The 25941-nt window shown below is 40.6% G+C and overlaps 1 protein-coding gene across 1 annotated transcript in view; it reads left to right on the forward strand.

The window, feature by feature from the left end:
* Positions 1–25941, forward strand: part of LOC127953349 (endoplasmic reticulum metallopeptidase 1) — a 41016-nt gene that overhangs the window by 11762 nt on the left and 3313 nt on the right. Inside the window, exons 5-11 of the mRNA XM_052552549.1 lie at positions 32–178; positions 447–539; positions 8345–8557; positions 10175–10428; positions 11072–11246; positions 13019–13209; positions 22639–22791. Coding sequence (XP_052408509.1) covers positions 32–178; positions 447–539; positions 8345–8557; positions 10175–10428; positions 11072–11246; positions 13019–13209; positions 22639–22791 — 1226 coding nt within the window. The remainder of the gene's footprint in view (positions 1–31; positions 179–446; positions 540–8344; positions 8558–10174; positions 10429–11071; positions 11247–13018; positions 13210–22638; positions 22792–25941) is intronic.

Genomic DNA, 25941 nt, shown 5'->3' on the forward strand with positions numbered 1-25941 from the left:
TGTCATGTCTTTCGGTGTGTGTGTGTTTGAGGTCCGGAGAACCCGTGGCTGGCCCAGGCTTACGCCCGTGCCGCTGTTCACCCGTTCGCCACAGTGGTTGGTCAGGACATTTTCCAGAGCGGACTCATTCCTTCAGACACAGACTTCCGCATCTTCAGGGACTTTGGGAATATTCCTGGTATGCGATAAACACTACAAATTTTTAATAATAAAATAAAAAGTATGTTAACTAAAACCAGCAGCTGTAGCTGCCAGAACTTTACTGTACAACAATACAGAATTAACAAGTTTTACAGATTAAGAAATGTATTTACATTAAAAACATTTTATTAAGTGATGTATTGCTGATGATATTGCTAATGAGAAAACCAGAAGTGTTGACTGAGACTGTCAGACCATGTTTAAGACTTTTTTAAGTGCAAATCTTCCTCCATCTCAAACTGCAGGAATTGATATTGCATTCATAGAGAATGGTTTCATCTATCACACTAAATATGACACTCCTGGGCGAATCCACACCGACTCCATCCAGAGAGCAGGTGAGACGTCTGATTCCTGAGCTACAGCCTCATATGAAAACATTTGGAAATAAAACATCTGCTCCAGAGAGAATGTTTTCATTCAGAAAGTTCTCAGCTGGTTTGTTTAAGATACTCGAGATACTTAACGAAAGAAAATCATACCCGAGACCAGCTGCACTCTCATTATACAAACACAAGCACACTCTCTCGCTAAGTGTTATTGTTCTGATAAGACTAACACTTTGACAAAATCAGAAGTCAGACGTATCAAAAGATGGACACTATTTTAATAAGGTCTTTATGCATAGAAATATTTCTTAGAGCTAGTTTTACTTTAAATAAATCAGGGAAAATGAGTGTGAGAGCACTATAATGCCATAAAAGAGCAGATTTGAGTGTAAATTTCTGCAGGTGATTAACTGACAATGTGCACATTAAAGAACATAGACACAGATCATCTCCATAATGACCAACAATCTACCAAGAGCAGTGCAAATTAGCATATGCTTTAAGACATGTGAAATAATGGCACAAATATCAGTTAACTGACCTGTGCAAACATTAGAAAGTCATGTTAAGTGATTTATTTAAATATTTTCCTCCCATAAATGTAGTGTCTGAAAGGGAAACTCCAATAAATGCATAAGGTAAGCCACAAAAATAACTGTCTGTGCCTTTTCAGTGCTAATTTTGCAACGTGTGCCTATAATAAACCCTGACCGTTTTTAAAGATCAAAAGAAAGTTTCTAGTGACACAAGCTTTTAGTACATTTCACAGCTTGTGCAAAAGTGGTTAATGTCAGTTATTAAACAGATTCATCTTTTGACATTACTACAGAAGAGACTCCTTCAGCTTTCGTAATATTATGAAATTTATTTCTGTGCTGCTGAAGTTCAAGACTGGTTTAGTTAATAAACCTAAATTAAAAACCTAAAACTTGTACTTGTACGGCGCAAATCACAAAATCCTACTGGCCTTAATGTATATTGATTACTCATCTCTTCATTCTCTGCTAATGTGTCCACTGCTACATTTACATACTATCACAACAACATTAACTATTTGCCTAAATCTCACAGTCTTTTAAAACATTTCCTCCCTCCTTTGTATTCATTCTCCCCTCCTTCATCAACTCTAACAGCTGACGATTTTAACCACATTCTTTATTAATATTAAATAAATTACGAACCTCAGTGCACAATTTGCCACACCACAACCTGTCAAGCACATCTTACCAGCAAACATATTCATCCTCCTCTTCACTCTCTAATGCAGAAGTCTCTAAACGCATCCTTTCCAATCATCTTACTACAAGTCCACTTGATCATATTCCATCTCAACTACTTCAAGCAATTTCTCCTGCCGTTGTGCACTCACTCACTCACATCGTTAATACATCCCTCCACACTGCTGTTTTTCCCTCAAAATAAAACAGGCTCATATAACCCCACTTCTTAAGAAACCCACTCTTAACTCTTAATTTTTTAGAGAACTACAGACTGGTTATCCGTATACCTTTCATTGCAAAAACAATGGAACAATTTGTGTTCAACCAAGTCTCTACATTTCTCACACAGAACAACCTCCTTGACAGCAACCAATCTGGCTTCAGAAGTGGACATTCGACCGGGACTGCCTTGCTCTCAGTTAATGAAGCCCTAAGACTGGCAGGAGCGGAATCCAAATCTTCAATACTTATCTTGCTGGATCTATCTGCTGCTTTTGATACCTGTGAACCACCAGATTCTCCTGTCAAGCTTATTGGAAAATGGCATCTCAGGAACCGCACTTGGAGAGGTGTCCAAGTCCCAACATCTAGCTACTGGGGAGCCTCCGAGCTCAGTTCACTATTAGGTTCTGTCTTTCAGAAACATGGCTTTTCATATCACTGCTATGTTGATGACACTTAACTCTAACTCTCATTCCATCCTGATTATCCGATGAGAGCTACTCGGATCTCAGCTTGTCTAACAGACATTTCTTGATGGATGACAGACCATCACCTTCAACTCAACCTGGCTAAGACAGAACTGCTTGTGGTTTCAACAAACCCATCACTTTATAAAAATTTTACCATCCAATCTTCATCCATAACTCCTTCCAAAACAGCCAGAAACCTTGGTGTTGTGATTGATGATAAGTCAAGTCAAGTCAAATCATCTTTATTTATATAGTGCTTTAAACAAAATACATTGTGTCAAAGCAACTGAACAACATTCATTAGGAAAACCGTGTGTCAATAATGCAAAATGATAGTTAAAGGCAGCTCATCATTGAATTCAGTGATGTCATCTCTGTTCAGTTAAATAGTGTCTGTGCATTTATTTGCAATCAAGTCAACGATATCGCTGTAGATGAAGTGACCCCAACTAAGCAAGCCAGAGGCGACAGCGGCAAGGAACCGAAATTCCATCGGTGACAGAATGGAGAAAAAAAACTTGGGAGAAACCAGGCTCAGTTGGGGGGCCAGTTCTCCTCTGACCAGACGAAACCAGTAGTTCAATTCCAGGCTGCAGCAAAGTCAGATTGTGCAGAAGAATCATCTGTTTCCTGTGGTTTCCTGTGGATAAGCTGAATTTCTCAGACCACATTGCTAAAACTGCCGGGTCCTGCAGATTTACTTTATTCAACATCAAGAAGATCAAGCCCTTTCTTTCGGAACATGCTGCACAACTCCTTGTTCAAGCTCTTGTTCTGTCCAGGCTGAACTATTGCAATGCCCTCTTAGCAGGTCTTCAAGCCAGTTCTATCAAACCTTTACAATTAATTCAGAACATGGCAGCAAAATAAATCTTTAATGAGCGGAAAATAATGCACGTCACACCTCTGCTCATCAGTTTGCACTGGCTACCAATAGCTGCTCGCATTAAAATTTAAGGTATTAATATTTACCTACAAAACCACCAATGGTTCTTCACCTCTTTACCTAAATTCATTACTTCAGACTTATATGCCCTCTAGAAGATTGCATTCTGTAAGTCAACAGTGTATTTTTGTTACATCTCAAAGAGGCATAAAATCAGGTTCACTGACTTTTTCATTGAAGGGTTTCATTGCAATTATTTCATTAATGACTCACCTTAATTTTGTTCCAAACCTGTAAAACCTCATCTTCGGAACTCAGTTTAAGATATTTGAGATTTAGTCTGAGAGCTTCAGTCCCTCCATTGAAACTGTGTGTACGGCATACTGTCCATGTCCAGCAAGGTAATAAAAACATCATTAAAGTAGTCCATGTGACATCAGAGGGTCAGTTAGAATTTGTTGAAGCATCGAAAATACATTTTGGTCCAAAAATAATAACAACTACAACTTTATTCAGCATTGTCTTCTCTTGGTCTGTTGTAAGTTCGTTCGCTGCAGTGTAGTGATATCCGTTTTGTGAACGAATCATTCGATTTAATCGTTTCTTCTTGAATCAGTTCATTAGTCGAACTGAATCGTTTGAAACGGTTAGCATCTCCAATAAGCATTAATCCACAAATTACTTAATCTGTTAACTTTTTAAATGTGGTTGACACTCCCTCTGAGTTAAAATAAACCAATATCCCGGAGTAATTAATTTACTCAAACAGTACACTGACTGAACTGCTGTGAAGAGAGAGCTGAAGATGAACACAGAGCCGAGCCAGATAATGAACAAAAGATTGACTCATTCTCGAGTCAAGAACCGGTTACATCGGTAACCAGTACACTCAATCAAGAACCATTTCTGTTGGACGCGTCAGATTTGAGAACCGAGGAGCTGATGATGATGCGCATGTGTAATTCAGCGTCAAGCAGATGGACACAGAGTGTCTGAAAAGAGTAACGTACTCGGTTACTAACGTAACCTCGGTTCCCTGAAATACGGGAATGAGTACTGTGTCGAAGACGCATATGGGAAAAACCCCTTTTTTCTCCTGAACTGAAGCCTTATTCAATCACGCAGTGAAACTGTACAGCCATTGGATCATGCAGTGTTATTAAAACAAACCAATGGCTTGGCCGAAATGGGCGGGGAATCTGGCTATATATTGCCCGCTTCGCCACAGGAATTCAGGTTACTTCGACTGAAGCGACGACTGAGTTGTGCAGCCTTTTTAGCATGGCAAGGAATGCAGTACTCATTCCCGTATTTCAGGGAACCGAGGTTACGTTAGTAACCGAGTACGTTCCCTTTCAATACTTCTCTCGTACTGCGTCGAAGACGCATATGGGAACCCAGTTCAATCACGCCATGCTAAGAAGGGAGGACGACCAACGCAATCACACTTGATTTGTTAAACCAAGATATTACAATAGCAACTAGGGGCAGAATAAGCTCAATGAGGTTACGTCTGGCCTAGCCTGATCATCCCGTGTTCGTATCGCCTCAGTACCCAAGGGACCGAGTGATTACGAGTAGAGTTTGAGCCTTGGGCAAGAATGGCCAAGAGGATGCAAATGAGGAACAAGAAGGTGGCCTTCACACAGAAAGTACCCTAGCATGAAGCGCCGGGACGTCTAGATTGTAAAATCTAGCAAATGTGGATGGCGAGCTCCAGCCAGCCACCTCACAAATTTCTGCGATAGTCACACCACTAGACCATGCCCAAGACGAAGACACTGCTCTCGTCGAATGGGCTCTTACTCCAATTGGGCTTTGCAGGCCCAGAGAAGAGTAGACTAGCTGGATTGCATCAACAATCCACCTTGAAAGTCTTTGCTTAGAGACCGGTAACCCTCTGGTGCGGTTTCCAAAGCATGTGAAGAGCTGTTCTGATCGTCTTATTGGCGCAGAACGCTCTATGTAGACTTTTAGAGCCCTCACTGGGCAAAGTAGATTCAGCCCTGGATCCTCCTCTGTGTTTTGTAACGCAGAGAGGGTTACCACTTGTGCTCTAAAGGGTGTGGAGAGCACCTTTGGCACATAGCCATGCCTCGGTTTCAGGACGACCCTCGAGTCATTAGGCCCGAATTCTAGGCAATTAGGGCTTATCGAAAGTGCTTGGGTTTTCGAAAGTGCTCGGGTTTTCACCATGGTCTGAGCACCATGTGGAGAACACAGACCATTTGGAGGCATAGAGGCGTCGTGTAGACGGAGCTCTATCCTGTGAAATTGTGTCTAGCACACGCTCAGGGAGTCTCGCGGGCTACCGTCGAGTGACCAAAGGTGCACTTCTCTGGGTGTGGATGCCAAATCGTCCCGTCCGCCTGAGAAAGGAGGTCCCGTCTCAGGGGAATGGGCCATGGGGCTGCAGTCAGCATCTGCGACAGGTCGGCTATCCAGAGCTGATTTTCCCAGAATGGGGCTACAAGCAGAACCCTGCATCTCTGGTCCCTGACCCACCTAATTACTTGGGGAATCAGAGGAACCGGAGGAAAAGCATAAAGAAGATAGTTGGGCCAGTCCTGGGACAACGCGTCCTCGATCTTGGAAAAATATGTTGGGCAATGAGAGTTGTCTTTTGAGGCAAAGAGGTCTATTTCCGCTCTGCCAAAGACCTCCCATATCTTCTGAACCGTCTGCGGGTGGAGTCTCCACTCTTCTGAGGAGACTCCGCTTCTTGACAGCATATCCGCGCCCTTCTTCAGCTTGCCCGGAAGATGCACTGCTCTCAGGGACCCCAAATTGCTTTGGGTCCATTCCAGCAGTCGCGACGTTAGTCTGAAGAGACGCGTCGATGACAGCCCACCTTGGTGATTTATGTAAGAGACCACCGTCATGCTGTCTGATCTGACCAGCACGTGGTGGCTCTTTAGGTCTGACAGGAAGCTCTGGCAGGCTCGTTTAACTGCAGTCATCTCGAGGCAGTTGATGTGAAGCCTGCTCTCCTCTTTCGACCATTGGCCGAAAGCGGGTTTTCCTTCGCACAGCGCGCCCCAACCCTTGTTGGACGCGCCTGTGGAGATCACTTTCCTTCTGCAAACCATACCAAGTGGAGCACCCCGTTCCATCCATTGCATGTTCCTCCAAGGGGTCAGGGCCGAAATACAGTCCTGACTCACCTTGATATTCAAGCATCCGTGACGCCATGCATGAGGTGGAACACGCGGTTTCAGCCAATATTGGAGGGGGCGCATACGTAGCAGCCTGAGCTCCAGCACCGGTGATGCCGCCGCCATAAGACCCAGCAGCTTCTGGAATGTCTTTAGGGGTCGAGAAGCACCTATTTTGAAAGAGGCCGCAAGTCGCTGTAGAGCCGCAGCGCGCTCCTTCACCATTGTTGCCCTCATCGTTACTGAGTCTAACACTAGTCGGCTGGGGGACAGTGAGCTCTTGACAAAATTCACCCTGAGCCCCAGGCATTCCAGAAGGCTGAGGAGCACAGTTCTGTAACCCAATGCAATATCCACCCCACGTGTGATTTTCCCTGATCAAGCTAATTAATCTAGTTCTCTCTATTTAAATAATTCCGACTTCGAGGTAGAGTTAGAGTAGAGTCTGGAACAAGTAGTGCCTCCCTAGCTCCAATCATCAAACCAGCATCGACTTTGGAAAGCTCTCCTACGTCTCCTGAGTTTCCTTCATCTCCGCTGGTCCCATCCAGCTCTCCATCATCTCAGGAGTCTCCTTCACCTCCACTGGCCCTTTCAAACCCCCCTTCATCGCCAGAGCGCCCTCCAGGGCCTGCTCCTCCAGAGCACCCACCAGAGCCCGCACCTCCTGAGTGACCCCAGATTCCCTAGTTCTCCCCAAGACCCGTGGCCAAGCTGGCTAAGGTCACAGAGGATCCGCCATGTCCTCCCGAGCTACCAGCTCCACCATGGCAACCCCAACTTCCTGCTCTACCCTGAATGCTCTCCTTGTCTCTACACTGTTTCTGTCCTGCACCAGCCTCCGGGGCGCCTGCCCCCTCACAGATGTTACTATTACTATTGATGCGGGTCGATATCTACAATGTGTTGGTTTCCGTTTAGTTCCAGTTTGCTCCTTTTTAGTTCATCTACATTCATTTAGATCACCTGTTCCCTTGTTTTTAGTTGTCCTCATCACTTGTCTGCCCCTTGTTATCTGCCCTATTTGAGTTTGAGCCCATTCTGTTCTCCCTTGTCCTTGATTAATGTTACGTTTGAATGGTCAAAGTTTGTTTATTAAAAACAATTTTTTCCTACTCCTTCGTGTCCCTCTTCTAAATCCACAGCCACCTGACAGCGTTAAGCTAACTGACACTTTTCATTAGCAGCTCTGTTATTTTGTTATTGTTTGCTCTTTTGTTAGTTTTGATTGCTTCTATTGTCCTTATTTGTAAGTAGCTTTGGATAAAAACATCTGCTAAATGACTAAATGTAAATGTTAATACTTGCTCAGTAAATGCATGTGTCTGTGTGTGTGTGTGTGTGTGTTAGATCTGCTCTCTTGTTCTGTAATGTAATGATTGACTTTGACTGTTGTATTGTTTTTGTAAAGCTGCAGAAGAGCAATATAATGAAAGATACCAATGTTCCGTAAGTAACTATGTTTATTAATAAAAATAATAATCAAAATGAATAAGCCATTAGTATTATAAGCAAATAGACCAAAATGAATAAGCCATTAGTATTATAAGCAAATAGACTATTGTATTCAGCTCATGTGCTACACTTATGTTTGCATAACTTTTAAACCTTGGTTTGTCCAATCAGAATGTAGAGCCAGTGCTGTGTGTTTCATGGTATTATAATAATTCTCTGTGGATCAGACGTCACTGATGCTGCTGTAATGTGTCATCCGTCATTCAGCTGTTGACTTAGATTTATAGCTGTGTGAGCACCTTAAACATGAAGCGTGAGGAGAGACCGTTTTTTATACAGTTGGACAAATACTGTATGTATCAGTTGTTTTGAGAATGATGGACTTCATGTTTATCTCTGTCATCAGGCGACAACATCCTGTCCGTCCTCAAGCACTTGGTGATGTCAGATGAACTGGCGGATTCCTCTGAGTATCGCCATGGTACCATGGTGTTCTTCGACATGCTTGGATTGATGATGGTGTCATATCCTGCTCACGTTGGCACTGTTATCAACTACCTGGTGGCTGTCGCCGCGGTGATCTACCTGGGCGGGAAATGCTTGTTAACCAGCAGTGTGGGTACGTAATGGATAACATGACCTAATATGTCTTTTACTAATTGTGTTTGTTTATTTTCATGTTATCACTTAATGTTTAAGACATTTTGTTTATGGGCATTTTTAAAAAGAACACTTCTTTGAACATTTTTGATTTACTATTAAATTTCATGAGACTTATATAATTGATGTATTTTATAATATTTATACTATTCATTATATTTTTGATTTTATTAAAAATAGTATTGTTAAATATGTTAAAATATATTGTTAAAGTATTGCATTGTCTATGTTTATTGATGTTCCTGTGTTTAGATAATTATTTTAATATCTACTAATACTATTTATTTATTAATTTGTTAATTTATTCATTCCCCTTACGAAAGGAAAATATATTTACCAATATATTTCTTAAAATATAGTGTGATATATTGTAATATATTATTTTCCCCTTTTTATTTTCTATTATATATTTGAATACATTGAATAATATATTGATGATACATATAATATATAGGATCTATAAATAATCGATTCCGAGGCGTTGGGAATCGAGAGTCGATTCCAAAGGTTGGAATCGGTTCCATCAAGGGGAATCGACTCCTCATTCAGAGTATTTTTCAGTTCAACAAAGCTTATCTATGGGAGTCTCTCTAACAGAAGGCTACATCCGACAAAGGCTGTACACATTTAAATTCATGAAAATAAACAGAAAGAAAACGAGCCAGACCTGATCATTTGAATTTTAGGATGTAGCCTTTCGTTTCAGAAGCACAGTTCACCTAAGCCATAATTACAACAGTTGTAAGATAAAATATTATTTTCAATTATATATAATATAAACGATTCAGAGGTTATTTTACGGTGGAACTGGCTTGTCCAAAATTTTGAGCGCTGCATGAACGAATAGATCATGACGTCACTGAGGGTCTTGATCTTATTACCATCTAAAATATTTTTTTAAAAACATTTTTATCAGCCAATGATAATTATAAATAATATGTCACAAGCATAGATCAGTGGACGAGAGTGCATCTGATTGACAGAGCTATATCAGTCATTAATGTTCTGGTTATTTTGTTTCAGTGTACGGTTTGTTAATATTGTTCAAAGTATACAAAGTAAACTTCATCATTCAGCTGAACTGTGCACATTTATTGTAGACACTTCATATCTTATTTAATTCATGCAATAAATGCATGTCCCTGCTGAGCTGGGCTATGGCTAATTTCACGGGCAAAGCTGAAAAAACTACAATTTTCGTATCGTCAATTAATTTTTCCAGCGTCATATTATAGGAAGGCTACATTATACGACCTATCCTGCAGTCATCATGGTGAGATTAAGTTCCTTTTAATCCAAAAAAAAAAAAAAAGAATTGGAAAAGAATTGAAAACAATAGTGAGGAATCGATTCTTGGAATTGATTCCATTCGATTCCAGGTCCAGGAATTGTGGAATCGAAAAGCCCTAATAATATATTGAAAAATATACAAATGATTGCCGCTTTCAATATACTGCAATATATTTTTGTTTCATTAGGGTAATTCATTCTTTTTTCATTAATTATTAATTCATTTCACTCACTCATTCACTTTATTCATTCATTCATTCCTTCATTGAAACACTGAATGTGACAGGGTGTAGGTCGGTGCGTCACATGACCTGTGCAGCTGGCCGGTACATGCGTGATCTGGTGTGCGCGATGTGTGTGCTGGTCTTGAGCTGGATCTTCTCTCTGCTAATGGTTCTGCTCGTGGCTTGGCTCATTATGCTGATGGGCCGCTCCATGTTCTGGTACAGTAACCTATATGCAGCCACCTATCTGTATGGACCCGCCGCTGTTGGCATTCTCCTACTGATCCACACGTTGCTGAAGAACCGCTGCTACAGGGTGAGTGATGGACAAGACACCACACACTTTACTGACACAAAAACTCATCTGTCATCATCACACCAGAAACAATATTCTGTGATTTCAGCCAACTGAAATCTAGAGCTGCAGCTCTTAGTAGCAGGTTTGCTGAAAGGTGTATTGCTACAGCAAAAGCTGCTTTTCCTCCATTGGGCCAAACGCATAGCACAATTGGATATAATTCTTCCGGAATGTTAACGTGTGCTGCTGGAATGCATGTACAGATGTCACCACTCAGGATCGGTTACTCATCTGTTGTCTGGTTGCTAGATTCTCTATAGCCGTGGTAAATGCACGGTTTGGCACAATGTTGAAATAGCAGCTAGAAACTACCACTAACCCACACCCTGACAGACAGATCCTTCAGCAATTATAAAGAACTTTCAGCACACCCACTGCTCCAAATTGCTGATCTGATGTCACACTTCAACAAATCTGCTTACCTTACCTAAACACACTTTTTTATGCCAAAGAAGTAGCACTATTTAAACAATAAATCATTTTATTTCCAATCAGTATCATTATTGAAGAGATGATGATGATGATGGCGATGAGAGAAATAGAAGCAAATCACCTGAAATTACTGTGTGTGTGTGTGTGTGTGCGTGTGTATGCGGTTCAGAGCATGAGTCGTGTGGATCTGGCCGAGCTCTTCTTTGATGGCAGTCTGCTGCTGTGGTGTTTTGTGCTGATCTTCTTCACTCACCGTGGATGGGGTTCTGCATATGTGCCCATGATGATGGTGCTGTTCCCGCTTATCAGCAAACTGCTGCTCACAAAGCTCTTCAGAGCCAGAGGTCAGAGGTCACACCACACACACCTGATTCACATCAATTCATCCCGTCTCCACTAGTGGACTGTTATGAGTACAGTAGAGTAAAATCATAAAACCCTGTGTTTTGTTATGTGGAGGGGTTGGGATGGACTCAGATGCAGACAGGAAGTGCCAACACAGGATTTATTGAACAAAAAGGGGAAAACAAAACCCACGAGGGGGAAAACAACGACTAGGGTAAAGACTAAATAACTAAACAGGACTGGGCTGACAAGATAAACAAGGACTCCAAACACTAACTACAAACAAACACTCACGGTAATACAAAGACTTCTTCAGGGATACAGAAACATATAGAGACACATCTGTAGAAACAATCACATATGTGGAACACTCACAAGTAGGAACAGTCACGGTGTGGAACAAACTCAGTGGAACAATTAACCTACCAAAGACAGAGCACACGAGGGGATCTAAATAGGGGAACCAATTAAGACGTCACAAACTAAAGGGTTAGTTCACTTTCAAAGCATCCTAATTGTAATGAATGGTCCAAAGCATGTGTATCCATTTGTAGCACTTTATTGAATAAAGCAAGGTTAACAACAGGCAACGGTCAAACAAGAGTGGCAGGAATGTCAGAGGCAAGATGAAAGCAGAAACTATACTGGGCAGGAGTCAGGGCAACCAGCAAACAATCAAAGTTCTAGAAGGCAAGATCACAAGGGTATGTGGCAGAGAATCAGTGAAGTCAAACTGTCCAGGGTCACACACAGAATAAACTGGTAGGGAAAATGCTCAGAAATGTTGGATGGGGCAAAACAAAACTTTGCAGTGAGTGTGTGTGTGAACGCTGGTTAAATAGTCCAGTGATGAGTCCAGGGGGAACTTAATACGATGGTGAGGGGGGCCTCTGGTGGCCATCTGAGAGAGCCACAGAGGTCTGATCCATGACAGAGCCCCTCCCTTGTGAGCGGCCCCGGACGCGAGGGGCAGTCTGACTCTGCTGCCTTCCACGGGGATGAGGTGCGGATCGAGTTGGATGAGCTTGATGAAACTCAAATGTGAGTGTGGGATGCAGGATATCATGGGCGTTCACCCAAGACCTTTCCTCTGGGCCATATCCTTCCCAGTCGACCAGATACTGCAGCACTCATCCTCTGTGATGGGAATCCAGAATCCTACCTGGTATGCCTCCTTACCATCCATGATTAGGGGAGGAGTACTCTCGTCTGCAACCTCGTCCTGGTCTCTCCTTCTTGAGAGATTGATTAACTGTATTAATAACGTATTAATAATCTCTTGAACAGTATTTATGTACAGATTTATGCATTATGTACTCTATATACAGCTGTATAAATGAAGAGATATGCATATATATTCACATAATACTTGAGAAAGAGTCAATTATTAAAGATGTAGAATGAAATACAGAACACAGGTAATGATTCCCGTGTAAGCTGTTTAGGCTAGAGATGGCATGAGGCACAAATTGTTTTTATGGCTAGATGTTCTAGCGCTCAGAGATCTGTAGCGTCTGCCTGACCAGAACATTGAGGAGAGAAGTGTCCAGGGTGAGATGGATCTATGATGAAGTTACAGTACCTAACCATTTCTTCACTCTGGATATGTACAAGTACTGAAGGCTGGGCAGGTGCACACTAATGATCCTTTCTGCTGTCCAAACAGACCGTTGCAGTTGGACTGAGGTCATTTATGATGTAGTGCCACATGGTTTGTGCTCATCATTTATGCGGTGTAAGTGTGTGTGTGTGTGTGTGTGTGTGTTTGTAGGAGCATCTCTTCAGTACTCCATCCTGTACCTGATGGGTCTTGCTGTGCCGTATGTCTACATCATGTTCCTCATTCGGGTGGTTTTTGTGGTCTTTACACCGATTCAGGGCCGCAGCAAAGACGAAATCCCACCCGACATCATCCTGGCATCACTTGTTACCTTGGCAACCATTATTCTGTCTTCCTACTTTGTGAGTCATACAGATCAACTGTAAAATATCAAACAATTCAATTAAAACGTTCAGAATTAGGGGTCGATCAGGGCCAATGCAAAAAACCAATTATTACAGGTCAAGTAGACCGATAACAAATATTTTAAAATGATATACCTGTACACACCCACACACACACAGACACACACACATATATATATATATATATATATATATATACACATACCCGATTCCAAAAGTTGGGACACTATACAAATTGTGAATAAAAACAGAATGCAATGATGTGGAAGTTTAAAATTTCAACATTTTATTCAGAATACAACATAGATGACATATCAAATGTTTAAACTGAGAAAATGTATAATTTTAAGGGAAAAATAAGTTAATTTTAAATTTCATGGCATCAGCACATCTCAAAAAAGTTGGGACAAGGCCATGTTTACCACTGTGTGGCATCCCCGCTTCTTTTTATAACAGTCTGCAAACGTCTGGGGACTGAGGAGACAAGTTGCTCAAGTTTAGGAATAGGAATGTTTTCCTTGTCTTGTGTAATACAGACTTCTAATTTTTCAACTTAGTTCTTATTTTTCACATCTCCTTCTTAATGATGTGCCAAATGTTTTATGTGAGTGAAAGATCTGGACTGCAGGCTGGCCATTTCAGTACCCGGATCCTTCTTCTACACAGCTATGATGTTGTAATTGATGCAGTATGTGGTCTGGCATTCTCATGTTGGAAAATGCAAGGACTTCCCTTCAGCTGGATGGGAGCATATGTTGTTCTAGAACTTGGATTTACCTTTCAGCATTGATGGTGCCTTTCCAGAGGTGTAAGCTGCCCATGTAACTCATGCAACCCCCATGATGCAGGCTTCTGAACTGAGCGCTGATGAAAACTTGTAATTGTCAACTTGTCCTCTTTAGTCCGGTTTTGCAAAAAAGAACTTCAAATTTTGATTCGTTTGACCACAGAACAGTTTTCCACTTTGCCACAGTCCATTTTTAAACGAGCCTGGCCCCTGAGAAAACGCCTGCGCTTCTGCGTCATGTTTAGATATGTCTTCTTTTTTGGACTATAGCATTTCAGCCGGCAACGGCGAATGGCACGGTGGATTGTCTTCACTGACAATGTTTTCTGGAAGTATTCCTGAGCCCATGTTGTGATTTCCATTACAGTAGCATTCCTGTATGTGAGTCTAAGCCGTCTAAGGGCCCGGAGATCATGGGCATCCAGTATGGTTTAGCGGCCTAGACCCTTACGCACAGAGATTATTCCAGATTCTCTTAATCTTTGGATGATATTATGCTCTGTAGATGATGATAACTTCAAACTATTTGCCATTTTTCTCTGAGAAACTCCTTTCTGATATTGCTCCACTATTTTTCAACACAGCATTGGAGGAATTGGTGATCCTCTGCCCATCTTGACTTCTGAGAGCCACTGCCACTCTGAGAGGCACTTTTTATACGCAATCATGTTGCCAATTGACTTAATAAGTTGCAAATTGGTCCTCCAGCTGTTACATTGAACTTTTCCTCTTATTGCTACCTGTCCCAACTTTTTTGGAATGTGTACCTCTCATGAAATTTGAAGTGTAATCTATATTCTATTGTGAATATAATATAGGTCTATGAGATTTGTAAATGATTCCATGCCCTTTTTACTCACAATTTGTACAGTGTCCCAACCTTTTTGGAATCGGGTTTGTATGTGTCTGGTGAAAATGAAAATGAATGTATATTTAAGAATAACAAGGCAAAAACTGTCTTACCTGGAGTTGGTTGAGTGTAGTACTCCCATGCTGAACTTCTTACTCCTGTTTTCCTCTGTGCATCCGTCTGCAATGGCATAATTTTCATCTGTCAAATTCAAAATTTATGTTCATAAGCTTTTTAAATTTTATATTTAAAAGAATATAATAAGAAGCAGAATAAGACAAATAAGTTACCAATCATATAAAATAAGTATTAATAAAAAAAATAAAATCAATTTGTACTACAGAGGTAGCACAAAAGAACACAAGTGGTTTGTATGTTCCTTTTCAGATGTTTAATGAGGCTCAGGGGTGGCATGACTGCAAGTAAATTCATGTGGAGATTAATATTTTAAATATAAAATTTTGAATACAGATATATTAAATTATTTAAATAACTGCAATTATACATAAAAATTAAACTGAAACCACCAGCAGGTGGTGGCAAGTCACTGAACTATTCAGTGATAAAATCATTCAATTGAATGGCTGATTCATTCAGGAATGAAACAAGTCTTTATGAATGGGTATCATGAATCACTCACTAGATTCGTTGTTGCAAATCTTTTTTCCTCAATTGACGGAAATCTGTCATAGCGATAGAAAACATCAAACCCTGTATTATGTATATCATACTGCCCCACAGTATTATATTTCTGATAATTTCTTTATGCTAACCCAAACTTATTTTTTTATGTGTTGCCATGAGGGAACATTTATATTTCTGTAGTCTTAAATAATATGATGATAGTTTTACTCAAATGAAACTGTCAAATACTCATGAAATGACTCAGATAGGAGCAATTCTGGAAATGTTCTTCATGCATTTATGTCCTCATGTACATGGTGGATTAATATGTAAACAGTATTTTTGTGGCTTAATATTTACAGATACTAATCCATATTTTTATTAATTCTTCCAAACTTTGAAGCAAGTCAGAAAAATGTCAACACGGTGCAGCGTCTCGTTCCCTAGGGGAACTATGGTTACATAAGTAACCTAGAGACATTCCCCTTCAGGAACTTGAGCTTTGTCGAAAAAGAATCGTGATAAAACAATTCACCCAATATTATTGGCAACGCACGAGCCACTAGATTCTAAAATGGGTAAGACTTTCTTCTCTCAAGAAGAAAGGCCAGCGGGAGCAGAGCTAAACATCCAAGGTCCCACACTTTAGGGCATTTTAGCCCCATCAAGTGCTGACTGTGTGTGCTCTGCCCCAAACAACTCATAAATCGTGTGCTTCCCCGCCCCTAATTATAGCAAGGGAAAGGGAAAAACAAGAAATCTAAAATGTCCTATATACATCGTTGCTAATTCTTGGAGGAAAATAGCTACAGCATAAACTCACTCAAAGTGGGAAGAGACCGCAGTGCAGGTCTCCGAACCTCGAGCGAGAGAGAGAGCGCTAAATTCATATGTGATCCCCGTGATCCCATTCGCCGCCGTGGCTCTGCAACAGGGGGACAGGAGCCGTAGAGACTGCAAACAGAGACACACTCCATTTGTGCCTGATGGGAGCACGATGCACAATCAGCCCCCTCGAGCCCTGCATGTTCCGCTCCTAAATAACAAGACCATGATCACATGCACTCCAGTTAAACAGTTCATCATTGAATTCAGTGATGTCATCTCTGTTCAGTTAAATAGTGTCTGTGCATTTATTTGCAATCAAGTCAATGATATCGCTGTAGATGAAGTGACCCCAACTAAGCAAGCCAGAGGCGACAGCGGCAAGGAGCCGAAACTCCATCGGTGACAGAATAGAGAAAAAAACCTTGGGAGAAACCAGGCTCAGTTGAGGGGCCAGTTCTCCTCAGACGAAACCAGTAGTTCAATTCCAGGCTGCAGCAAAAACGGATTGTGCAGAAGAATCATCTGTTTTCTGTGGTCTTGTCCTGGTGGTCCTCTGAGAAAAGGTCTTTACAGGGGATCTGTATCTGGGGCTCTAGTTGTCCTGGTCTCCGCTGCCTTTCAGGGATGTAGAGGTCCTTTCTGGGTGCTGATCCACCATCTGATCTGGATACGTACTGGATCCGGGTGACTGCAGTGACCCTCTGATCTGGATACAGACTGCATCTGGTGGCTACGGTGACCTCGGAATAAGAGAGAAACAGACAAATATTAGTGTAGATGCCATTCTTCTAATGATGTAGCAAGTACATAGGGTGTTATGGGAAGTGTTTCCGGTTCCGGTTTACCTAATTAATGCAGCCTAAAAATCCTTTAACGGATTTAGATATTAAAAGCATATTAGTATGTTATGTGTAAGCACTCATTTTTCAACATCAAGAAGATCAAGCCCTTTCTTTCAGAACATGCTGCACAACTCCTTTTTCAAGCTCTTGTTCTGTCCAGGCTGGACTATTGCAATGCCCTCTTGGCAGGTCTTCCAGCCAATTCTATCAAACCTTTACAATTAATTCAGAACGCGGCAGCAAGATTAATTTTTAATGAGCCAAAAAGAATACACGCCACACCTCTGTTTATCAATTTGCACTGGCTTCCAATAGCTGCTCGCATAAAATTCAAGGCATTGATGTTTGCCTACAAAACTGCCACTGGCTCTGCACCAATTTACCTAAATTTGTTACTTCAGACTTATGTGCCCTCTAGAAGCTTGCGTTCTGCAAGTGAACATCGCTTGATTGTGCCATCCCAAAGAAGTACAAAGTCACTTTTACGGACTTTTAAATTAAATGTTCCCTCCTGGTGGAATGAACTCCCCAACTCAATCCGAGCAGCTGAGTCCTTAGCCATCTTCAAGAATCGGATTAAAACACATCTCTTCCATCTTGATTTGACCCTCTAACTTTAACACTCACTATTCTAATTCTATTCTTTAAAAAAATCTAACTACCTTTATAATCTTTTTGTATTCTATTTTCTTTTCATTTATTATGCAATTGTATATGTATGTGTGTGTGTATGTGTAAAGACCTCTAACTAGCTTGCTCTATTCTTTTATTTTTTATTTTTTATTCTATCTGTTTTCTTTTTATTTATTATATTATTTAAAATGATACGTGTACTGTGTTAACCTAACTGAGACTTGTTATAGCACTTATAAATCATTTCTCTTTTTGTTGTTTTCGATTGCTTCCACTGTCTTCATCTGTAAGTCGCTTTGGATAAAAGCGTCTGCTAAATGAATAAATGTAAAATGTAAATGTAATGTAATGTAAGCCAGGTTAAAGAGATGGGTCTTTAATCTAGATTTAAACTGCAAGAGTGTGTCTGCCTCCCGAACAATGTTAGGTAGGTTATTCCAGAGTTTAGGCGCCAAATAGGAAAAGTATCTGCCGCGCAGTTGATTTTGATATTCTAGGTATTATCAAATTGCCTGAGTTTTGAGAACGTAGCGGACGTAGAGGATTATAATGTAAAAGGAGCTCATTCAAATACTGAGGTGCAAAACCATTCAGGGCTTTATAAGTAATAAGCAATATTTTAAAATCTATACGATGTTTGATAGGGAGCCAGTGCAGCGTTGACAGGACCGGGATAATATGGTCATACTTCCTGGTTCTAGTAAGAACTCTTGATGCTGCATTTTGGACTAGCTGTAGTTTGTTTACTAAGCGTGCAGAACAACCACCCAATAAAGCATTACAATAATCTAACCTTGAGGTCCTAAATGCATGGATTAACATTTCTGCATTTGACATTGAGAGCATAGGCTGTAATTTAGATATATTTTTGAGATGGAAAAATGCAGTTTTACAAATGCTAGAAATGTGGCTTTCTAAGGAAAGATTGCGATCAAATAGCACACCTAGGTTCCTAACTGATGACGAAGAATTGACAGAGCAACCATCAAGTCTTAGTGTTCTAGGTTATTACAAGCGGAGTTTTTAGGTCCTATAATTAACACCTCTGTTTTTTCAGAATTTAGCAGTAAGAAATTACTCGTCATCCAGTTTTTTATATCAACTATGCATTCCATTAGTTTTTCAAATTGGTGTGTTTCACCCATCTCCCAAAGTAACATATAAAATGTGAAGAGTAGCGGCCCTAGTACTGAGCCTTGAGGTACTCCATACTGCACTTGTGATTGATATGATACATCTTCATTCACTGCTACGAACTGATGGCGGTCATATAAGTACGATTTAAACCATGCTAATGCACTTCCACTGATGCCAACAAAGTGTTCAAGTCTATGCAAAAGAATGTTTTGGTCAATTGTGTCAAACGCAGCACTAAGATCCAATAAAACTAATAGAGAGATACACCCATGATCAGATGACAAGAGCAGATCATTTGTAACTCTAAGGAGAGCAGTCTCAGTACTATGATACGGTCTAAATCCTGACTGGAAATCCTCTCATATACCATTTTTCTCTAAGAAGGAATATTATTGTGAGGATACCACCTTTTCTAGTATCTTGGACAGAAAAGGGAGATTCGAGATTGGTCTATAATTAACTAGTTCTTTGGGGTCAAGTTGAGTTTTTTTGATGGGAGGCTTAATAACAGCCAGTTTGAAGGTTTTGGGGACATATCCTAATGACAATGAGGAATTAATAAGTCAATAGTCAGAAGAGGATCTATGACTTCTGGAAGCACCTCCTTTAGGAGCTTAGATGGTATAGGGTCTAACATACATGTTGTTGATGCTGATCACTGAAGCAGCTCCAGTTAACAAGTGCTTTTGGAGTGAGACTGAATTCCTCATTGACTCCCAACAAAACAGATGGGCAGTGGGCAGAGATTGCTTTCGGCCACAGAATTATTTTATCAGTGAATTGGTGTTGAAAATGTCAGATACAGATAATCATAAAAACACTTGTAGTGTATAGGTCAGGCCAATAATAGGTAGTCCCCTAATCAGAGTCAAATATTCAAAATTGAAACCTTTAAATTTAAACATTAAAATGCAAACATCCTAATTCAAGTTCAAGTTGAATGAGAGGTTGTGGTCAGCAACCTGTTGCACACAGAGGGATAATCACTGGCACACAAGCAATAGGGAAAACTGCATAACGACGTACATTTTTAAATAATCATTCATAATAGTCACACAGCCTGTTAGGATCTACAAATACAATTAAAGTGTTAGATCTAATTGTGCTAGTCTACAGATGCACGTGCAGTTTCAATATTGGGGCAGATACGTTTCTGAGCTCCTGAATGTTTCTGTGTGTGCACAGCATGATCTCTGTGTGCGAGTTATGCGTGTATGTGTGTGTGTATCAATTGAAACAGCACATTAATATCAAACAGTGATTAAACTGAATTCTTTTAATCCACTGTTGGCCTTGTCACACACACAAACACACACACTCATACATACATACAGTGATGTTCAGTAGGGTTTTGTCACTTTGTTGTTATTGCGAATAAAACACTGACACATTGATAAAAAGTACATTAATATTTGCAACAACATTGATTTATTGAATAATTAAGTACATTTAATTCATTAATTTACCTTTGTGTTGAAATCTCATTGCTCTCTGCTGACTTTACCGACAACATCTTTGGCCCTATCACAATTCTATTTTATACCCCTTCCCCTTCCCCTTCCCCTTCCCCTACCCCTCCGCCTACCCCTTCCCCTTGTCCCTTGAAACATAAGCCGCGTTTCCACCGCAGGAACTTTACCCAGGAACTAGGGACTTTGGCCTGGTACTTGGTGTGTTTCCACCGCAGGAACCAGGAACTAAATAAAGTTCTGGGTAAAAAAATGCCCCTCAGAAAGTCCCTGCTGGCGATGTGGTACTTTTTCAGAGTTCCGGAACTTTCGGGGGCGGGACTTTGGCGCTAAACATTCTGATTGGTTGAGTTCACGCAGCATTGGTTGAGTTCAACCACCATTTATTCGGATCAACATTTTCAAAATATTACAGTTATTGTGTCATGAAATGTAATTTTAAAAGTATTTCAGGCGAGAATGTAGTTGTTTAAAACTCAAATATGTTGTTTATTTATAAAGACAGCGCCTATTTAAAAATGTGTTTTGCCGATCTCTGAGACGGTGAGCTTCACGCAATCAGCGGGAGCTCAGTGATCATCTATCCGCCGAGAAGCAGCATCACATTGGATAGACCTTCTGATATGTGCCGCTGGCTCTGATGTCTCTTTAGTGGTTAAACATAAAATATAATTCAGCTGCGGGGTAAATCTAACAGGTTTTCTATTTGGTCTGTATTCAATTTATCTATATGTTAAAATGAAAATAAAAAGGCAAGTCTATATTATATTTCGTTTGTAATGGCTGTATATAACGTTACACATATCCCTGAACTAGTACATTTCTGCAGCTGTTATTATGTTTAAATGAAAACGAAAGGAGGCAGTGGTATTTTATATCCTATTTTGTGTTATTGTAAATATACTGAGGGGAAATTGCTGTAGCCAAAGCCATCTGAGTTCACGCAGCATTGGTTGAGTTCAAACACCATTTATTCGGATCATTTTCAAATATTACTGTTATTGTGTCATAAAAATGTAATTTTAAAAGTATTTCAGGCGAGAATGTAGTTGTTTAAAACTCAAATCTGTGGTTTATTTATAAAGACAGCGCCTATTTAAAAATGTGTTTCGCCGATCTCAGAGACGGTGAGCTCCACTCGATCAGCGGGAGCTCAGTCCTCATGTATCCGCCGAGAAGCAGCCTCACATTGGATAGACCTTCTGATATGTGCCTCTGGCTCTGATGTGTCTTTAGTGGTTAAACATAAAATATAATTCAGCTGCGGAGTAAATCTAACAGGTTTTCTTTGGTCTGTATTCAATTTATCTATATGTTAAAATGAAAATAAAAAAGGCAAATTTATATAATATTTCGTTTCATTGTAATGGCTGCATATACACATATCCCTGAACTAAGTATATTTTTGCAGCTGTTATTATGCTTAAATGAAAACCAAAGGAGGCAGTGATATTTGATATCCTATTTCGTTTTATTGTAAATATACAGTAGGGAAAATTGCAGTAGCCAAGACGAGCTGACTGAAGTTATCAAGTATAATATATATATATAGTATATAGTTACACTGCTGTTTATAGATTTACCGGACTTGCGCTGCTGCGGACATCACACTCCCCAGTCGAATGCACAAAGTCTGAATTAACTACCGATGATGCACGTCCAAAATCAGCGTACTTTTTTTTTTTTTATCAGCTGTACTTTGTATTGAGAAACGCGCGCGGACTTACGTCACCAGTCATTTGCCTAATCTTCCCGGTACTTTACACCGCCGTGGAAACGCAGAAAGCAACAGGTCTGGGGGGAAAAAAGTTCCTGGGAAAAAAAGTTCCTGGTAAAAATGTTCCGGGTAATTTCGGTGGAAACGCGGCAATAGTGTCAAGGGGTAGGGGAGAAAATATTCCCCTAAAGATTGGGACACCACTACTATCCCGTCACACGCCATATGACGTTAGCAAATATTAGCGATTTTTTACAAATATTTCTTTGATTAACATGACATTGACATTCTTCATTTATGCCAAAAAAGCTTCATACCCCTTCGTTTGAAGTGTGGTCTCGAAAAATTAGTTTGAAGGGCTATCTGGCCCTTCCCCTTACCCCTACCCCTCCAACCAAAAGAGAATTGAGACACCCCTACCCCTTCACGTGAACGCGTAAAACAGAGGGGTAGGGGAAAGGGGATGGGCTAAGGGGTAGAATTGGGATTGGGCCTAAATCATCTTATTCCACTCATTGTCTGTTTTTCCTTCTCTCCAGATTCACTTCATCTATCTGTCCCAAAGTACGAAGCGGGTCTTGGCTGTTCTGGGGTCAGTGTTCACGCTGATGTTTGTTCTGGTCAGCTGTGGTCTGTTCTTCCCGTATTCTGCCGACCCATCCAGCCCACGACCCAAACGTGTCTTTGTCCAGGTACAGCTGTCACGGATTCATCTTTACCACAGGGTTTTTCACTTTACTGATACCATAAAATATTCTCTTTACTTTAAAGGTGCCATCTGTAATGTTTGGCAAAAAAAATCAAGTCTTACTCCACATTCCATACCAGATGGGGGCAGTATGCCTCAATAAAGTGAATTGGTCTACTCTAGAGTAACAAACGAGAAACGGCATAGTCTCTATGCTCCGCCCCTACTTTCACAACAACACTACAGCCATAGCCGAAGCCTAACTGTGCGTTTACAACGCCGGCGTCTAGAGTGTCAAAAATCCCTCTTGCCGCTCTGCTCGCGACGCTGCAGAAAGATTTGTGAGTGCTCAGATGCTCTAACGTAGATCGAATGCTTATTTTGTATTTAAAGCGGCCGCAGAGCAAACAAGCTTGTTGATCTCGTGCAGACTAACCACAAGGAGTTCTAAGTTAACCTCATTAAATATTGTTGTGGACGAAATATTAGGATCCTTCACTTAAAATGAACAATCTCAGACACCTTGGTCCACGTATCAATTTTAATTTATTTTTTATGTCCCTGTACGCAAACAGGGACACATCATAGATTAATACAAAAGCTAAATAGCAATAATGAACCTGTCTTCTATGTGCCAACTCTCAAGCATTCACCGTGAGACACGCAATTGACTCTTTTCACACGCTTTCACGCCACACATAAATTGTTTCACGCTCAGAAAAACCACAAAGCAAAGAGGACACGGAGACCAACAGACTAGATAGAGCAGGTTAGTTATGATATAATAATAGGGCCGTGCAAAAAATCTAATGCGATCTTCATGCACCTCTCATCAGTAAAGACGCTCCTGTAGTTAGAAGTATATCTCCAGCATGTACGTTCAGATCAGGGTTGCCAGGTTTTCACAACAAATCCTGCCCAGTTGCTTCTTAAAAATAGTCCAAAACTAGCCCAATCGCGTTTCCGGGAGGTTCCCCGATAAAAATTGCTTCCCGGGTTAAAATATACATTTTTGGGAAGGGTTTCCCTGGTAAAATTAGCATTTTAGGGGCTAAATATCACGTTATTGGTATTGCTTCAAACCGCGGACATGAAAAACAACCGCACACTTGGCAACACTGGTTCAGGTGGAGCGGCAGTTACTAGACAGAGCCGTAGTCTACCGACAACTAACACAAAATCGCTTTCAAAATCGACAAAGAATCACCTGCGATTTTAACATCGATTTTGTGTAGATTGTCAGTGAATTACGGCTCTGTGTAGTAAATGCCAACCAGTGTTGCCAAGTCTGTGGTGGTTGTTTTTCATGTCCGCGGGTCACAGCGACCCCAATACAAATAACGTGATATTTAGCCCCTAAAATGCGAATTATACCAAGGCAACCCTGCTAAAAGGAAACCTTCTGGAAGCGGGATTGGGCTAGTTTTGAGAAGCAACTGGGCAGGATTTGTTGTGAAAACCTGGCAACCCTGATCTGAACACACGTGCTGGAGATATACTTCTAATTACAGGAGCGTCTTTACTGATGAGATGTACATGAGTAAAGACATGCACAGCCCTATATAATAAAATGGGTAACGTTAAGTTATAGCTAGCTAATTATCAAACAAAGCTACGGTTAGCCATCGCTAACATTAGCACGTTTATCGAACAGCCTTCGATACATTTCTATGTTATAACTTCCCGAAAACAAATACACAAACGTATAAAACAAACTTCTAGCGAAATACTTACAGTGTCTAACTTACCAATCCAAAAGAAATGTTGCAAGTTCGGAGTCAAACCTCATTTCTTTCAGGTCCATCAGTTGTCTCCAGCGATTAAAAGCAGTGCCAATGTTTACTTTGGTTCGGCTCCTTTTCTTATCGGATTTGATTTGTGATTCCGAGCGCGGTTGTTTCCCTGTAGCGGGTGACGCTCTCTTCCCTGAACTGATATGAAGTAGTGGGCTGTACTTTCCACATGATTGACATCAGGTTCAGGCATGCCCACAAGCCGTGCGAGTTATTCGTGTATTGCAGGTTGGCTGGTGGTTATGTTGCCCACATACCGCCTCCCATGGCCGAAACTGGTATTACGACACCTGTCGGGCCGGGGCTAGTAATGCTCATGCTAATTAAGGTTGATATCTCTGCAGCACTATAACTTGACATTTTTTTATGACATCATCGCCCTTATTTCTTCTCATTCTTTTGATGCGTGTAGGTCATGTTATGGATATTTTTACCTCAATTTTTGCATATGGCACCTTTAAATAAGCACATTGTATACGTTTTTGTATATATTCTAAGCATTTAGTTTTCATTATCTTTAACATGATGCACTAGTAACTAAAACTGATATAAAGCATTTATAAAAATGGTAATGCTTTACAATAAGGTATTATTTATTAATATTAGTTATGCATTAACTAACATGAAATAACAATCAGGGATGTAGTGGAGGCTAAACATATGTAAACGCCATTTACGCACCTCCCAAAATTCGGAAATAGCATTTACCCACCTCGAAAGTGCGTTTATCCACCTCTAAATTGAGTTTATCCACCTCTAAATAGCCTACAGTTCCTATGACATTTTAAATTAAACTTATGTCTTTTAGTTTCATATTGTTCATTATTAGTTTCATAGGTTGTTTGTTGTTAAAGATGAAGTGTTTCATATTGCGCTGCAATTTGTCAGTGTTGACCAATTGCTTGCGGTGTTGCCAGTAGTAGTGGGAAGTTCGGATCATTTTACTGACTCGGATCTTTGAGTCTCGTTCAGCAAAATGAACTAATCTTTTCTCTTCCTGTCTCTATGGGACTGACTGGAACAATAAAAACTCGGACCTCACCTGTCGATTCAGAACCCATATGTTGTGTAATCCGCATATGCAGTCAACACAAAATGAACAAATCACTCTCTGAGACTTTGTGTCCGTATACATACAATATCCACGATCCGCCAGGGCTATAGTCCAATGGTACGCACATTTGAAGAGATAATAATTTTATGACATGTTTGTAAAATATTTCGTCATACAGAATAACATTTCTATTCATTTTACACTGATTTATGTAATCTGAAGAGCTAAAACAGCTAACAGAGCTAACGATTACTCTCCTCTTATTGATACGCGTCAGCTATGACATCGATCAGTGCAATATCATTAG

Source organism: Carassius gibelio, chromosome B3, assembly GCF_023724105.1.
Source record: "Carassius gibelio isolate Cgi1373 ecotype wild population from Czech Republic chromosome B3, carGib1.2-hapl.c, whole genome shotgun sequence".
NCBI lineage: Eukaryota > Metazoa > Chordata > Actinopteri > Cypriniformes > Cyprinidae > Carassius > Carassius gibelio.